At 49.3% G+C, this 17,408-nt stretch overlaps 1 protein-coding gene across 1 annotated transcript; it reads right to left on the bottom strand.

Moving 5' to 3' along the window:
* Positions 1-339: 339 nt before the first annotated feature.
* On the bottom strand, positions 340-17,351 carry LOC309876248 (histone H2B 5-like). The gene is made up of 2 exons (XM_082756298.1): positions 17,200-17,351; positions 340-4,417 (listed from the first exon to the last, which is right to left on the bottom strand). Exon 2 carries the CDS (start codon positions 4,385-4,387, stop codon positions 4,007-4,009), a length of 381 nt encoding a protein of 126 aa, XP_082612424.1. The 5' UTR covers positions 4,388-4,417; positions 17,200-17,351; the 3' UTR covers positions 340-4,006.
* Between the last annotated feature and the right edge of the window lie 57 nt (positions 17,352-17,408).

The following is a 17,408-nucleotide window of genomic DNA, read 5'->3' as shown; positions in this document are numbered from 1 at the left end:
TGGGACACAGCTCATGGCAGACACAGAGGATCATACATATGCACAGCTGACTGTGTCACGTCTCTGCTTGGTGCCAGAGGTGGCTGTGGGAGGTCAAGCTGCTTTTTTGCCATCCTCCTCCTCACCCTGAGGTGAAGATGGATGAACCAGCAGCAGAGTGAGATGGCTCAGCTCTGCCCTGGGCAGGTTGGGTTCTGGGACTGCTTGGGTTCCCCGAGCCCGAGACACTGAAGGAAATATGATGGAGAGTGAGAAACGTTGGGCTGGGAGGTCCCGTGATGTGGCAGAAGCAAAGAGGCCTGAGAGCTGTGTCTCACCTGACTTCCATCAGGTCTGCATTTATGTTTTATTCATACACTTAACAAAAAACAGAATTAGCTGTAACATATGCCCTAAAACAATGGTGATATAACATAGGTTGTACAGTATGTAACACATATTCTCGGAAAAGATCTGTGCACGCAAGCCCACAAGATACCATGCACAGCTAGCAAGCAGGAGAGATTGCCCCCCGGCACTAGTCAGAGGGCACTCCCCCGGATCCTGGTAGCAAGTGAGTTTTATTGTTCATTTCACAGTCTTTCTTTCCCTGTAAACAATTTGCTCTGGATGTAAACTGTCAGAGGGCGCGCTGACAGGGCGAAGGCTCAGGGCTGTGCACAAGCCATGCCAAGCTTGGCGTGGTGTGGTGGGGTGCGGGGACACGGGGCTGCCTGGCACTTGTCAGGGGCACTTGTCCTCTGCCTGCTGCTACTTGTGTTCTCCACATGCTTGACTCAAAACCTACCTGGCCTGTGTGGGAGGAAACCCCCAGACCGAGAACGCAGCCACTCAGCATTTCTGCGGGCTTAGACCTGCTGTGGCGGGTGGGCTTTAGGGAAGCAGGTTGGAAAACCACAAGTAGATCTATCGCAAAAATTTCTCTCCGAAATTGTACATGAAAACAAGTAGCTTAGTGCAATGACCTCCATTAACACGGGGTTAGTCTCAATGCAGTGTTATTCTTCTGCCGTTTCCTTTTCTAACTTTCAATCTGCAGCTGATTTGTTTAATTTATTTATTGGCAAGACACGGGAATGTTCCAGAAACACTTCTGGAGCTGCAGTTGGAATAAGGTGGGGTCAGGAGGGCTTGGTGTATTATCTTCATTGTTCAACTTTTGTATCAGTTCCAGAGCTGGAAAGATGTATTTTGAAAAAGCACCGATCCTGAAGTATGAACCCCCTTCCCTGCAGAACCCCTCCTTGCCAGGGATCTGTGGAATAGGCCACACCTCAGCTTAATAAATTGAAAATTGACACTATGATCTTTGAATTTTTAGAACATTTGCTATTGTCTCTACTTTTAAGGCTCAAACCAAGCCCATCCCAGTCAAAATAATTCCCATCAAAGTGATCTGTGAGCCTGCACAGATTGCAAGAGCCGCAGATTTCCTTTTTTCACGTGTCCTTTAACACTAAGGCCATTGATTTCACAAGTGCTTTTGAGGCAGTCCTAGCTGATGCCTTTCCTGAACCAGCCCCTCCCTTGTCTGGCACAAGTGTCCATGGGACAAATCAGACCAGACACCAGAACTGGGTTAAAATGAAGCTTGCAAGAGGGGAAGAAAAAAAAAAAAAAAAAAAGGAAAAAAGGGTTCATTTTTATTTTAACCTGGATAGGTTCCTCAATCCTCTTCTCCATGTTGTCAGGGGCAAGTAAAAAAAGTGGTATGAAGGGAGAGTGAAGAGCAAATTATGGGTGAAAGGACAGCCTAACTTCTGAATGGATGGAGATGATCAGCCTCGCTCACCTGGCTTCAACACAAACACCCTCCTTAAGCCTTCAAGTATCTCTGCAGCCTTAAATCGCTACTTCTCCCCTCCCTGGAACAGCCTCCAGAAACGGAGAGTGGCAACTGTGGCACAGCACAGGGAGGAGAATGGGAGCAGCACTGTGACTAGGAGCGGGACAGGGCCGTGGCGTGCACACATCGCTGGAACTGAACAGCTCCTGCACTGAGGTGCAGCCCTGGAAGGGGTGGTTTGCGACTCACAGCTCCTAGGGACCAGAGGAGAAAGCTTCAGTGCTGCCAAGCAGTGCTTTGCTTCACGTGTTCCCCTTCTGCATCCTCTGCTTTCTGGTTTCTGGTGTGAATGACAGTGGCTCAGCAGTGCACGTGTGACAGTGCAGGAACATTTTCATCTTTGGTATCTGATTTTGACTTTTTAACTGAAAATAAATAAATAAATAAAAAGGAAGTGAAGTGCTAGGCTGTCCCTTTCAAAGCACGATGGCCCAATGGTTCAGACTGATGGCAGATTGCTGCTACTACATCCAGATGGTGCTGCTGGGAGATGCTTCTTGTGGGTGCCACCACCTTGAGACCTGGCTTTTGCTCTTTCTGAAGGATATCACTGGTGACTCCTGCTGCAATTACTGTATGAAATGTGGCTGAATGCAGAATTCTGCATCTCCAAAAGCAACGTGAATTTGTCAAGGGTCGCCATCACTCTCAAAGGGTAAGATGGAGGCCAAAGTAGGAAAAAAGGAGAGGTGTATGACAAGGGTGTTATCTGGGGGTAGGAATTTATCACATGACTAAAAATGGTGCCTTGGATTTTGGAGAGACCCTTCACTTAGTTCTGGAAGCTGTGTCTTTGCTGCCCTTTTTATTTACAGAACAAGTTGCAAAAAGCAGTTGTTATTTTAAAGACGTGAATATTTTTGATCTGAAGTGCTACAGCCCACCGGAGATTTTGATATATTTTTTTAAAAATGTTGGCTAATTTTGTATTTTGAGTAGGAAGCTTCAGCTTCACACCACTTCTACACATGCTCTTGCTCTGCTATCCAGCAGTCCCTGCATGCTAAACTTGTAACCGAGACGTTCCTCCACTAATCTCTATGGCTTTTATTGGGGTTTTCTTATTGCTCACCTTACTGTGGACTTTGAGGAGGGGAATATCTGAATTAGCTCAAAAGGATTTAACCCATAAAACACCACTGGGATGCAGTGATATTTTACATGTCCCTACATACCCACCCAGCCCCAGCTTTTGCTTTGCTTGCTAGCAGATGAGTGCAGCAGGGAAGGCAGGAGCAGGGCGAGCTGCCCGCAGTGAGCGTCCCCCCTCGGACACCACCCCACCGTGCCCACCCTCACAGCGAACAGGAGTGCACAGGCAGAAAAAGTCTCCAAAAAAGCAGCAGCATTGGTGTCTTGCACACTGACATAGGTCATAGAGGAGGCAAAGCAGCAGCGGGAGGAGGTGGTCCCACACTCCCCTTGCCCATCCGTATGCTTTGGCACAAGCTGGGAGGCAGCTGGTGGCTCCAGCATCCTGGCGGGCAAGGACACGTGTGCCTGCACCACCAGCCTGCTCATCCCTCCTCCGTCAGGGGCGAGGAGGAGCAGCAGCGAGTGTTGTGACCACAGCACTTAGAAAGAGGCCTCACACACCGCTGCCGAGCAGAGATCTCTGCTGGATCCGCATGGATTTCAGTCTGAGGACTGTGGCTGTGGCTGTCGGTGCCACCTCTGCCCGCACAGGAGGGCTGTGGACTACAGGCTGGGGCTGGGCTACTAGAGGGGATGCAAGTGCCGACTCCCTGGTGCCCATTTCGGATGACTGTAAGAAAGCAGCCAGGAAGACTTCAGAGAGAGTATCTCTGGAGTGGGCAGCCTCCCCTGCCGGCGCCACACATGCATGGTTTCCAAGCATGGAGGAGAATCTGGATATAGTGCAGCCAGTCCTTCAGATGGGATGTGAAAGCAGAGGCCTCCTCCACCAGCGTCGCCTGAGGTGCAGCGTGCAGAACCCATAGCACGTCCCGAAGCCCCGATGAAAATGAGCCAACACCCAGCTCGCCGTCTCCTCTTCCACTTGACAGCTCCCAGCGCCCATCCCAAGCCTGTACATTGCCGCGGAGAAGACCTGTGACATTCACCCGGGTCGTAGCTGCCTCCCTGCGCCTGCGCCGAGGGTTCGGTGCTCAACGGTCCCGTCGGAGGGGCAGCGTCCGGCTACTTGGAGCTCGTGTACTTGGTGACAGCCTTGGTGCCCTCAGAGACGGCGTGCTTGGCCAGCTCCCCCGGCAGCAGCAGGCGCACGGCCGTCTGGATCTCCCGCGAGGTGATGGTGGAGCGCTTGTTGTAGTGCGCCAGGCGCGACGCCTCGCCGGCGATGCGCTCGAAGATGTCGTTGACGAAGGAGTTCATGATGCCCATGGCCTTGGAGGAGATGCCGGTGTCGGGGTGGACCTGCTTCAGCACCTTGTAGACGTAGATGGAGTAGCTCTCCTTCCTGCTCTTGTGCCGCTTCTTGTCGCCCTTCTTCTGGGTCTTCGTCACGGCTTTCTTGGAGCCCTTTTTGGGGGCAGAAGTGGACTTGGCTGGCTCTGGCATCCTGAGGGCTCTCTCCTCTGGCCCTCAGAGCTGCTTGGAAAGAACAACAACAACAACAAAAAAGGTTTGTTTTCATTCTTTTGCAGGATAATTCTACTGAAAGATGGGAGAGGCTGAGTCAGTGGCACCTCTGGATCTGAGACGAATGCCCTGTGACCCTGTGCAAGCATTTTTGTGCTGCCGCCAAGGACCATGCTGCTTTGTGCACGTTTTTGTGCTGTGCTCTGTCTAAATCCCCGTGACGCTGGCCTTGTCAACAGCACTGAACCCAAACCCAGTTGGCATCTAACCAATAAATATGGGCTGGGGGTGGACATGTTTCTGAGAGGAACATTCAAGCTCCGGGGAAAACATTAACTGCAGCACGGATTAAGTTAAGCCTTTCTGGAACGGGCTGGAGACACTTGGATGATATCACTGCAGCCATCTTCAGATGAAAATGTTCAGAAGTGTTTTATACAGTAACTACAAACCCCAATAGCTCCTTCTTTTTTTCTGCACGTGCACAAAGGTTTACTCTGAGAGTGCCCATACTGCTATTGGTTTATACCATGCATTACAGTGCAACATAAAAAGAAGATTTAAGCCAGTGGGCTGCAGTGCTGGAATCTCTCAGCATTAATATTAGCTAGCAAAAATACCAAGGAGTAGAAAAGCTCAGAGGAGGTGGCAGGAATCACCCTACAGAGAAGCAGGAATGGGGACAGGAAGAAAAAATCGAAATGCTTTAGGGCCACATGTCGACTGAGACAACTACGTGGACTGAAATTATTTGGTGTTTGGTGCTTTCTGCTTTTGGGGGAGCAGGCCTCTGCTGGTCAGCTGGTGCCAGAGATGCCAGATTCCCTCTCTGACTTTTAATTCACTGTGCCCCAACTTGCAGGGCCCTGACCTTTAGCTGTCTGCTGTCGTGGAGAAGTGCAACAACACAAAGGCAGTCTGTAAAAAGGTCATAAAAGGGGCTGCCTCCTCCTTGCTGCAAATTTACATGCTACGTGGGCCAAGGGACAGCAGTGTGGCAGCCTGGTCTGTTGATACAAATGGCTTTGTGTTGGAGTGCTCCCTTGGAAGGCAAGTCCTGTCCAGGCTTTGCTGGAGGATCAGCTTCCAGCATCACTCTGGGGCTTGGGCTTTCACTGCTCTGCAGCCTTCTGCCGAGGCTGTGCCCCCCTCAGGGCTGACCTACGAGTTGTAGTCGGATGGCTGAGAGAAGAAAAAGGAGCTTCGGGGCAGACGGCACCTGAGGAAATCACAGAATGGTTTGGGTTGGAAGGGACCCTAAAGACCACCCAGTTCCAACCCCCTGCCATGGGCAGGGACACCTCCTGGGCTGCTCACATGGGTAGAAGTAAACAGGAGAGAGAAAGCTGGGATGTTCTGCAGGCCGAGGGGGATCGATGTGCCCACAGCTCAGTGGGTACCAGCCTCGTCTTTCCAAACCCTGTCAGATCAATGTCTAACCTTTTCCTTAAACCCTCCAAAGACATCACTTTCACCAACCTATTTCCTTGGCTCTGCCACCCTTCTTGATTCTTTCAGGGTGTTTTTTCCCAGTGGAGGAATTTGGAAGGGTAAGCTCTGGATTGCCCCAAAAGTACAGGAGGTGCCTCAAAGCTCTGCATTTCCTCCTGTGGTGACACCAGAATTTGTCTTCCCTTCTTCCTCTACTTGGGAAGCAACACTGGGAAAATAAATCCCCTACTGTTCGTGTTTGCAGACCTGAAGCATTGGAAAGGCATTTTTCCAAGACAAGAAATAATCGCGCACTTGCTTCTTTTTCTCCGGAGCTAATTCCCTGGCTGACAAACACCACAACTGAAAAATGGGAACGGCTGCTTCTTGGGCTTTTTAAAAAGGACGTGCTTCCAAAATACCCATCAACCGTTAAGTGGACAGCAAGGCAACTTCTAAAGAAGGAATGCAGCACATAAAAGGCACGGGGGTGACTTCATTTGTCTCCAGAAAAGGTTACGCTTAGCAGACAGCTCTGCCCGTTCATCTCGCTGGAGCCCTTGGGTAGCACAGCCAGGGTCTCGCTCCTCTCCCATGTATGGCTGCAAGGATGCTGAAGTTCAGCAATTAGCACAAAAGCTTCAATGTCGTTGCTTCTCTGCACCTATTTCTTTGCAGCACACAGTTTAACAGCTAAATAACACCTCCTTTGGGGACCGGCTGCCTGCCTTCCAGTCTGTGGGAGAAAAAAGAAGCAGTTGCGTTTCTTCTGGCAGCAGCTGACCCTGCCAGAGCTGGACCAGACGATCTCCAGAAGTGCCTCCAGCCTCAGCCACTCGTTCTGTGGCTGCTGGAAACCGAAGGACCTTTAATCTAGAACAGGCTTCATGAGCTGTGTTCCCCAGGTGGACATCTCGCATGGGATACTGCAGCTCAAGATGCCTACAAGCACCCCTAATGAGGGCTCTCCAGGTCCAGGCCCCCCTGGGACACTGGGTATGGCCATGCAAGAGCAGACAGTTGGAAGGACCAAGGTGAGGTTTTCTCAGACTCTTGAGGAAAGCCTTTGGGCACATTTTTCCTTTTCAGCCACTTTTAATGCTGTGAGGCAATCAGTTATCAGTGAACACAACAAAATCAGCCACAGCATTTCTCCCAGCCTGTCCTAAGCTGTAAGCAGCAGTCCGCCTGCTGCCAGAAACCGGAGCAGCAAGGGATGACAGATACATCTTCCCTCGAGTTGACACCCCTTTCCTCAGCATCATTAAAAGCAAAATGAGCTGAAAACATATTCAAAGATACAAATCACTGCAGTTTCTCGGATCTGAAATGGAAGAGTCCTGCTGAGAAATCCCACGTGAGGCCTGCTGCTGCCTTCGTTTTTCCTAGGCCTGATATATGATAGCTAGGCAGGTGGAGAAGCACCTTCAGCATTTTTTGATTTATTTTTTGCTATTTTTGGGGCTTGCTGCTGAGTCTGGCAAACCTGTGCAGGGATGACAAGGGACATTGTCTGGCCTTTGGGACCTCTCTTCATGCAGAGGTGGAAATGACACTGGGATTTTTCTTTCTTTTTCCCTCTTAAAAGCTGTCCTCAGCTCTGTGACATCCACTGTAAATCCTTGTGCCCACTGCGCTGCTCCCTTGTTGTATCTTACTAATCAGCCGTAGAGGTTACAATTCTCTAATTGGCACTTTGTTCTGAGGATTATCATCCCTTTCCTTAGTTTCTCCTGTGATACAAAATAAAGAAAACCTGGCTTTGATCCTCCAGGCCTAGAAACCTACAGTGAAATTCGCTGCTGCTGTTTGTTTTAGTCTCGAACACAAGGAAGGGCAACAAATCACTGAATGTTTCTGCAGGAAATAGGAGGCTTTGTAACGGCTTCATCTGCTCAGAAATGCCAATAAAAGCACAGACAGAAGATCTGTTAAATACAGTTTACAAATTACCAGATGTCAGCAGACAACTGGTGCTGGAACAGCGCATTTCTGCAAACCCTCCCCTTTTACCTCGCACCCACCTCAGCTGTTAAACGAGCAGTCCCTGATCCAACAGGTGCCCTTACGCAGCAAGGAGAGAAAAATATCAGGAAAACTGAGAACTGAGGCAGCTATTTCATGGTTTTTTGGTCGCAAGCCTTGCCTCGGCAGCAGAGCAGATCAGGAGTGTGATGAGTCACAGCGAGCCACCGGTGCTGCTTCCTCGTGTGCCACTCATCTGTGGGATGGGAAAGGGTTTTTCTGCTGGCGTGTTGTCTGGCATGTGATGATGAGGTAGTGTTTGCTTTCCTCTGAAGGGATGAGGAAAGTCGTTTTCTAGGATAAGGTAAAGTAAGCTGAATCGGCTGATTTCTTCTAAAGGTGGAGGGGCAGAGGTCGGTGTCAGGACGCCAGGTAATTCCCTATCAGTAACAGTGCCCAATCCTGCATACTCTGCTCTATTTTATTCGATTGCTCCTCTAAAGTTATCATTTAAAAGGCTAAATTTTAACTTAGGAGACACACATGCAATTATTCTTGTGAAGACATTCATGCTTACCATGAAAATACATTAGCTCAGCAGACGCCCCTGCCCCTACCCATACAAAGCAAGGCTCCAACTCAGCGCCACACACAGGCACCCTGTGCTCCAAGTGACCTACAGCTTTAGCATAAATGCAGGCAGAACTGAGCACAGAGATGCCCAAGCATCCTAACTGACTGCTCCTCATCACTGCTTGTGGCAACACGTTATTTGGGATTTTGGTCCCGGACACTCCTTCTAGTAATCTTTTCTTTGCTGTTCTTTGCAGGCATTTCTGCTTACAACTCCAGCAAACACATTTCTGAACACCAGCAAGAGCTGCAATTTCTTATGTTACCTCCGCCAAAGATGCAAATACTTCTCAGGGCTCTGGGAGCATTCACCAGAGATGCTTATGCACAAAGGAAGGAGCAGAACCACAGATCAGAGCTATCTGCAAGGAACATACGCTTCATTTTTAAAGAAAAGAAAATCTTATTCATGAGCCCAGCAGAGACACAGTACTGCAAGGGGAATGACTGTCAGAAGGCTAAACATTGCTGGTTTTATTCTGATTAGGTGCCTGGGGTCAGTGGGGGTTTAACCTGGGCCTGAAACGACAAGTATGGTGTTTAGAGATGCTCAGCACCAACAGCCAGCACTGATTTCCTCTGGAATCCAGGAGGCTCAGTGCTTAGAAAAATCAGACTCCATGTTTTGTCAGGGTTTTGTTAGAGCAAATAAATACCTGAGTGCTTAAAAAAGCTACTTGACTTTTATCAGCTCTTCATAGGATGACTTGTAAGCTACCTCCTTTGGAATCTCTCTGATCTGCACACTTGACTAACAGGACCTAATAAAAGAGAGTATATCCAGTACTGAAATCTGCTACAATTATCCTCCCATCAGCTTTCCCACAAAGTTTTAAGAGATGTACATTATCACAGCCATCCTCTGTACTCTCAGTACTAAAACCATCCAACAGAGAACACAACCAGGCTCTCTCCCTGGGGGCTTATCAGCAAGTCAAAAACTTAACACAACATAAACTTCAACATGAGCTTCCTCTCCGAGTTCCACAGTTACCAGGATTTGCTTCTTTTGCCACAAATCCCTTCCTTAAGCAGCAACTTTCTTTATATCCCACTGCGACTGATCTGGACCTGCCCCTGTGTCATCAGAGCAATGCAGCGAAACTGCTTTGAGTACACAAGGGTCTGCAAACCCCATACCTGCAGATGATCTCAACCTGAACTAGAGCAATCCTGCTCTGCAGAAGAAAGCAAGGCATTGCATCAGCTCAGCTACCTGACAGCATCACCAGTTGTACAAATCTTGTGATTTACCACGTGCAGATGACTGAAAATGGTGTAAAACAAAACTCAGAGGTGGCTGGGTTCTGTAAGGCTATCCACCTGTTACCCATCAGGAGGGTTACTTACTCCACGATGCCCTATGCTACTGAAAATGCGAACTGTAGATTCCAAAAAAAAGGCTCTATGCCTAATAAAAAATGAAAATTGCTTCATTTTCGGCCATGATTAGGTCATGTTTTTCTGGAAAAACTGAAGACCATATGTCCTGGTTTCAGTTAGCACAGAATTAATTTTCTTCCTAGTAGCTGGTGGAATGCTGTGTTTTGGCTTAGAATGAGAAGAGTGCTGATAACACCCCGATGCTTTAATTGTTGCAGAGCAGTGCTTATACTAAGCCAAGGACATCTCAGCCTTTGCTCTGTCCTGCCAACGGGCAGGCTGGGGGGTGCAGTAAGAGCTGGGAGGGGACAGACCCAGGACAGGTGACCCAAACTAGCCAAAGGGGTATTCCATACCATCTGACGTCATGCTAAACAATATATAGGGGTGGCTAGCCGGGGGGAGGGGGCCGGACTGCTCGGGGTTAGGCTGGGCATCGGTCAGCGGGTGGTGAGCAATTGCATCGTGCATCACTTGTTTGTACATACTATTATTACTTTCGTATTATCACCATTGTATCATCATTATTATTATTATTATTATTATTTTCCTGTCTTATTAAACTGTCTTTATCTCAACTCACGGGCTTCACTTTCCATTTCTCTCCCCCGTCCCAGAGAGGGAGGGGGGAGGGTGAGCGAACGGCTGCGTGGTGTTTAGCTGCCAGCCGGGTTAAACCACGACAGTCAGACACCATATACTCACCAAGTCTCCTGTATCTAAGTAACTCCTTCTACAGTGGAGCCATAGTCTCTGAAGGAGCTATAGCAATAAGGCTGAAGAATTGCCTTTAAGTAAACTATTCTTATAACTTTGATGGGGTAATGGAGAGTTACCAAAATCCGAGACTATTTTCATTGGTGCTGAAAATGGCATCCATTACAAATGTGCTAACTTAGCACATTTGGCCAAAAATACGACAAGTTACAGCCCATCACCTGCAGGCCATAAGGGGAGCGTGGGTGGCAGAGAGAGAATAAGAAAGCCCAGGAGATGAGAGCTGAGACAGGAGCTATGTGGGAACCGACGCAGACGTATGTGGCACCTCTTCCTCCTACGAGCCCCATTCCTGGCTTTTAGGAGGTTTCTGTGACCTTCTCGATCTGTTACAGCTTTGCATAGCAAAAAGAAACAAGAGCAGAGATCAAACCCCAAAATGTTTCCTGTGGCCAGACCACGCTGATTGGGAATCGTACGTGTGGATATAAAACCAGGGGGAAGTGGAGAGCTACGTTCTGAAATTAAACTAAAGATCAGACCAAGGTGATGAGGGTTTTAAGAGCGATATGATGGGCACATCACAACACCAACCTCCTTTGGCATGGGTGAGACAAGCCTAGCAAAAATGTTAACAGCCTTTGTGCCCCGTTTATAGGTCTGTGCTCAGGGGAACTGGGCAGTGAGCATCACAAACTCTCCCCCACGCTGATAGCAGTTTTACTGTGAAATGAAGACGTGTGCCTGCAGGGAAACAGAGACCAGCGTCCTTCCCCAGACCTCACACCGTGCAGCAGGAGAACCAGGAATACAGCCCAGGGCTGCCGGCACCTTGCTCTGCTGCAGCCGGCAGCTCACACTGCCACAGCCAGAGCCGTCCAAGGGCTAGAGGTCATCTTCCAGGCGTGGCAGCAGGGGAGCACAAGCCTCTTCTAGGGCACGAGACAAGAGAAGCACAGCCTGTGAAGTGCAGCAGAGCTGGCTGCTCTCAGCGACACAGGAGGGGGAAGGCTCAGGATGCAAGAATAATTTAAGGCGAAGGCAAACTCCGCCACAAGAACTGACAATAGGTCATAAATAGATTTGCATTGGAGGTGGGAAGTAGGAAGCTCACACCCTTTACCTGGAAGTGGAAGGGAGATGGAGAGAGAAGAGGAGAGAGATGAGGAAACCTGTATCTTCCATAAAAACTGATTTTTTTTTTTGAAAACATTTCTAGGACATAGCTCTGGCAATACCAAGTAGCTGCTCTGCATTAACCAGATGATCCCATTCTGTTCCATATTGCTGTGCTACTGAAGAGTGGTTATTAACAGGTAAAGAGGCCCTCCACATTACCTTGCTCTTTATTATTTTCTTTATTGTTCCTTCCTTCCTTCTCTCACACCCATTTTAAGTGCCAGGAGCTTCAAAGCCCCAGGAGGTCCCCAGGAGGTTTGCAGCCACTCGGTCCCATTCAACACGTGGCGTTTGTACAGGGACTAGCACTCTGCTTTGCCTTTTGAACAGCCACGGGGCTGAAAAACTTGCAGATCTCCAGAAACATTGGAAAAACTGTGTCTCAGGCCAGGTTAGCTCATGCCCAAATTGCACCACACCATACAACCTGTGTGTGAGTAGTGTTTTAGTGGTGTTTTAATTCAGCTCTAACGCAGTGGTCAGTATTATCAAGTAGAGTCAGCGTGCTAGGCACTACAAGCTGGAAAAGGTGGACTTCTCCCAAAGAAATCAAAGCCTAATTAGGGATACATCACTATTTGTGTCAAGTAAGAATGCAAAGAGCTTCCTGCTGAAGTGGCAACCACTAGTGAAGAAAACAGGGGCTGGTGGGCAAAGTGATCGCCCCAGATGCCAGCGGTCCTGGCTGGTAAGCAGTAATTAGCATAACTCGATGAAGACTTGCATTTCAAAACACAAAGGGGCTTTCAAAGGCAGCAGGTTTAAAATGTCACATTATCTGTACCATGCTGTTATTTTTAACCAGCCCTGGTTCCATCCTCCTACGCTCGTTTTCTTCCTGAGGCTTCCACACCTTTAGTTTCCCCACGGCTGTGGTTTCCCAAGCTGATTCTTCCTCCAGTGAACTGCTCGCCCTCTGCTCTTCCTCCTCACCACTGGTGCCCCTCCGAGCATCGCATTACTGCCTTGGTTTCAAGAACTACACCTTTATGGGGGACTCCTGAGCCCTTGGGTTCTGCCCCAGTTATTAAGCAGGCACAATCAATAAGGAAAATGATCGGAGCTGGGTTGAGGACCCACCGTGCATGAGAGGATAGAAGAGGGGAATTAATTTTGGTGTAGGAGAAGGGAGGTGTGGAGGACAGGAAAGGGGAGACAGATACAGCGTTCCTACCTTCAGAACACAGCTCTGTATCTGCAGTGCATTTTAAGCCTTACACACATCAAGAATGGAAATAATCTGTGTTTTTACTGGGGTGGTCAGAGGGCTCAGTGCCGATGGGATGCTCTCGTGTTGCCTGCCCCAGGATGCTCACTGCCTCCTGTCTTGCAGCGCCCCACTCGATGCCCAACCATTTTCCCGGTTCCATAGAGGCCAAGGTGCCACTTCTCCCTCTCTGCTGATATTTTAGCAACATCCTCGCCCTTCCTTCATCCACGTTTGTCAACTGTTCACTTCTTTTGGTATTTCTGTTCCTTCATCAGGCATCCTGCCTGACCTTGTGGCACACGAACAAGGAGACTCTTTTTATCTCCTTGCTTTTTCTGGCCCTTCACACTAAGAGTTTTCTTAATGCATCGAAATCCAGAGTGGTCCCAACTGTTCCTTCTTCTCTGTCCTTCCTGTATCTCATTTCAGCAACTTCTTTTGTAAAAATGTCACTTGCTTTTCTGCTCAAGCTTCTTCTCACCTTCTAGGCTAATTCACATCCTCTTTGTAATGCTAAACAATCCTGCTGAAGGTGCATTTTCAGTTCTCCCTCCCCTTTCTTCCACTGCCTCCTGCACAGACCGTATTCATTGTACTGCCACCTTTGCAGCTTGTTCTCATTGCTATCTATATGCCTTCTTCCCTGCAGTACTGTCTGCTGGCAAAGATCAGTCTCCTACACATAATTGCTTTCCTCACAAGTGAGAGGACTATATAGGTTATACAAATGGGTTATATGGAAAGATTTTGTGCCCAAAAGCATGTCCATTTTTCCAACTCTGGCAGTTGATATAATACAAACATCATCTTCACTCTCCAAACAAAAATCCTTCATCATCATGGCTACAACACCACAGCTTCTTCCTCCTGCTGGGATTACCCTGGGGAAGGACCTGCCACTGACATATCTGAACTCTCCACGTCTCGTATCAAAGTCAAGTCCTCTGCAAGTGGAAACTCTCTGTTCCCTGACCCTGGAGTCAACCCAATAAATTGCCATTTTTAACAATTAGCCCACAAAAACTTGCTGCGATGGACCACCAATGTATTCTCAATTAACTCAGAAAAGAAAAAAACCCTACAACTGTTCTACAAGAAGCTTTCGGGATGGTTCAAAAGATAAATGATCACCCCCAACAGCTCGTATCTTCAGGAGGGTCGGTGCAATAATATGACAAGCGTGGTGATTAACTCTCACCACAAAGGGAAATGTTGAGTTGAGGTAGGTGGCATATAAAATCCCCCACTCTCTTTATGAGTCAGGTAAGCTGCCAGAAGGCGGAGGTGGGATCCGTGGGATGGAGCTGTGTTCGTTCCAGCCAGCTAATGTTATGCTTTTTGAAATAGAAAAAAAAATGGTTTAATTAATAAATCAGTTTTGCCAAAATTAAGAGACCTATTTCAAGAGCAACATCTAACGGTTGCCCTTGATCCCCAGGATGCTGTCTGCAGTGAAAGTCAAGGAGAAATATTGTTAAACAACTCCACCCCCCCACCACCTGAGGTTCAAATAGCATTTTTGGGTAATGCATCTCTTCTTCTGTCTCCCACCCAACGCCTATGATCCTGCAGTCACATTGCCCTCCTCTCTCCCTGGCTCCAGAAGAAAGGGAAGCTGGCGAGCCAAGATCCCAGTCTCACCGCCCCGCACAGAGCCCTTTCCAGGGGCAGAGCTCAGCCCTGGTGAGGAAAAAAAGCACTTCCTTCCCAAAATAGCTGCACAAAATTGGATTAATACATGCATAGAATGAGATGATTAGGGGAAAAAAAAAAAAAAAAAAAAAAAAAGCATCTTTTGGTCTTATTTTGGGTCAGTCCAGGCTTCAAAGATAAATTTAAATTGACAGCAGCATCCCTTATTTAATATTATAGATTTTTCATTACTGAAACCAGATTTAGAAACGTGAAGAAAATTCCATTAGTTCCTTGGGCTCCTGCTTACAGCTCAGCCTGAATAAGCTGCCTTCCCAGGTTCACTTCTGAATTCGGGAACATTTCCCACGTCGTTAATAATTCTTCAGTCCAGCTGATAACGTGTATTTGAGGAAGGGCAAAGAGCAGAGGGTTTCAGCCCTGGGAGAGAGATGCAATAGGCTGGGACTATCAGCATGAGTCATTTCTTTGTTTCGGATGGAGAATGGAAGATCTGGAGTGGAGCACACATACATATCTGTAGGCATCTCTGTATGTAAATGGCAGTTCAGAGAAGGGACAATGAACAAAGGAACAGCGTGGGGGAAAAATGTAAAGAGGAAGACAAAGTAAGGGCTGAAGAGAGATTTCAGGGAGAAGAGAGCAAGATAAGGTATTGAAAACAGGCTGGAGGAGGAAAAAAAAAGATGGGGGGAAGGATACATGAAATGGGACAAAAAGGAGAGAAAAGGCATGGGTGGACAAAAAGCAGAGAGAAGGGGGAAGGTAGAATAACCAGTAGGATGTTTGGCAAGACAGAAATATTGTATGATAAATAAGACGTAGGGAAGAGAGACATGGAGGGTCGCAGTAAGAAAGACAGGCCTGGCACAGCTGAGATGAGAAATGAGCAGCTGGAGGAAAAATCACCGCCCAGAAGAGCGCTTCTGGAGCCGCAGGGAAGAGGTGAGGCTGCCCCAGAGTCACGCCCTGGGAAGCGAAAGGCAAAACCAAGGTGAAAGGTAAAACCAAGGAGAGAAACGACGAGGCCCGGGAGAAGACAAACGGTACCATGCTGCTGGGTTGTGGCCTTTTGCCTAAAATAGGAACCACGAAGGTCACTGAAATTCCCACTTCGATCTCACATTTGGAACTTGAAGAAATTTCTTTCTTCCCCTGCAATCCTTCTTCCTTCCCTATGTTGGATTAAATTAATGAATGTACACCCCGCAGTTACACCTCCCTGTCAGGGAATAAAGCCCTAGACACCATTAAGCCCGAAGCAGACCTTGCTCTCTGGCTCCCTTTGCGTCTAGAGGCTTCGGCAGAAATATTCCAGCAGACGAATCGAGGTTTCCTGCAGCTCCACAATCACCATGTAGGAGCTGGGTATCATTAGCAGCTTGAGGAAAGAAATAGGAAGTCAAGAAGGGCGTGCGCTCAGGGAAAAGGCTTGTTTTGCTTTCATAATTAGCAAATCTTACCAGTACAAAGGGAAAAATTGCTGCTGGTACCCAAACCGTCACTCCTTTGCACCACAAATAATAGGAACAAAAGAGGAGGGTGTGGGAAGCACATTCATATCATCAAATTCCTCCTGTGATTAGCATGGGTTCAGTGTAATCACAACCTCACCAGGAAAAGAGCACGCTATGACAAAAACGCTGTGCAGGCTATGGAGTAAAACCCTGGTAAGATCAAACAGTGCTCCCGGGGCAGCAGCAGCCTGAGACACCAGGGCTTTATTAGTAGTAACAGCAGCAACATATGGGGATGAATGAAACCGTGTTTGTAAATGCGACAGGCGATCGCACCCCCTCTCTTGGCGGTCGCTTTTTCCCGATCTGACTCAGCCTCCCCACGGATCCACTCCCCCATCCCTCGATTCATAAATTCTCCATCTCGGGGAAAGTTACGGAGGCACCGCACGAGCACAGGGTGTGAGATGATGCGAGACGGGAGAAGGGCGCTCAGTGCCAGCGCCCTGCACCCAGCAAAACCCGCAGTGCAAAAGCTCTCGGCCCTTTGCTGCTTGCAGGGGGGCACCCTACAGGACACGGGGGCTCGCTCCTTTCTGCTGGAGGCATGCAGTGAGGCCGAGCCAAACCCCTTACACAACTGCGTGATGCTGCGCGGTGACGGCTCCGCATTCCCTGCGTCTTGGGACACAGGCGATGGGATATGTGAGGAGGGATGGTGAATGAGAAGGGCTCCTCGCAGCTCCTTGCTGGCGGTGGAAAGGGAGCAGGGTGAATGGGAAGACAGCGGTGATGCAGGAGAAGTGGTGCATGCTGAGCAGGGCTGGACACCCTGCAGTGCTGTGGGCACTCAGGAGGGCTGTACACCCAGCAGGGCTGTACACCCAGCAGGGATATACATCCAGCACTGATGTACACCCAGCAGGGATGTACACCCAGCACTGATGCACACCCTGCAGTGGTGTGGACACCCAGGAGAGCTGTACACCCAACAGTGATGTACACCCAGCACTGATGCACACCCAGCAGGGCTGTGCCCCTCACTGCCTCCTCCACATCTCCCAGCCGTTCCCAGCACACCCCCTGGACCCCACGGACCCCATGCGGGCTGTGTCTCCGGGTCCATCCCATGCCACCCCCAGCCCCGCCGCCCCCCGCAGCACCTTGCCTGCCGGCCGGCCGCTCTCCTCCGCTGAGCCAGCTCCGGGGACGAGCCTCCAGCACCGGCCGGCCTCGTAGGGGCGGTGTTGGTGGCGGCGGGGCCGGCTCTGCGGCGGGGCCGGTGCTGCGGGCCGGGGCCGGGGCCGGGGCCGGGGCCGGGCTCGCCGCCCCTTGCGGCCGCCCCTGGGCCGGGCTGAGCGCCCCGCCCGCC

The sequence above is a fragment of the Aythya marila genome, assembly GCF_965140915.1.
Source record: "Aythya marila genome assembly, chromosome: 1".
Classification (NCBI taxonomy): domain Eukaryota; kingdom Metazoa; phylum Chordata; class Aves; order Anseriformes; family Anatidae; genus Aythya; species Aythya marila.
The sequence above is the reverse complement of the archived record's forward strand: the minus strand, read 5'-3'. Positions and strand labels throughout refer to the sequence as shown.

Bases quoted from the DNA above. Each gene is read 5' to 3' on its own strand.
- LOC309876248 (XM_082756298.1), bottom strand. From the start codon at position 4,387: ATGCCAGAGCCAGCCAAGTCCACTTCTGCCCCCAAAAAGGGCTCCAAG.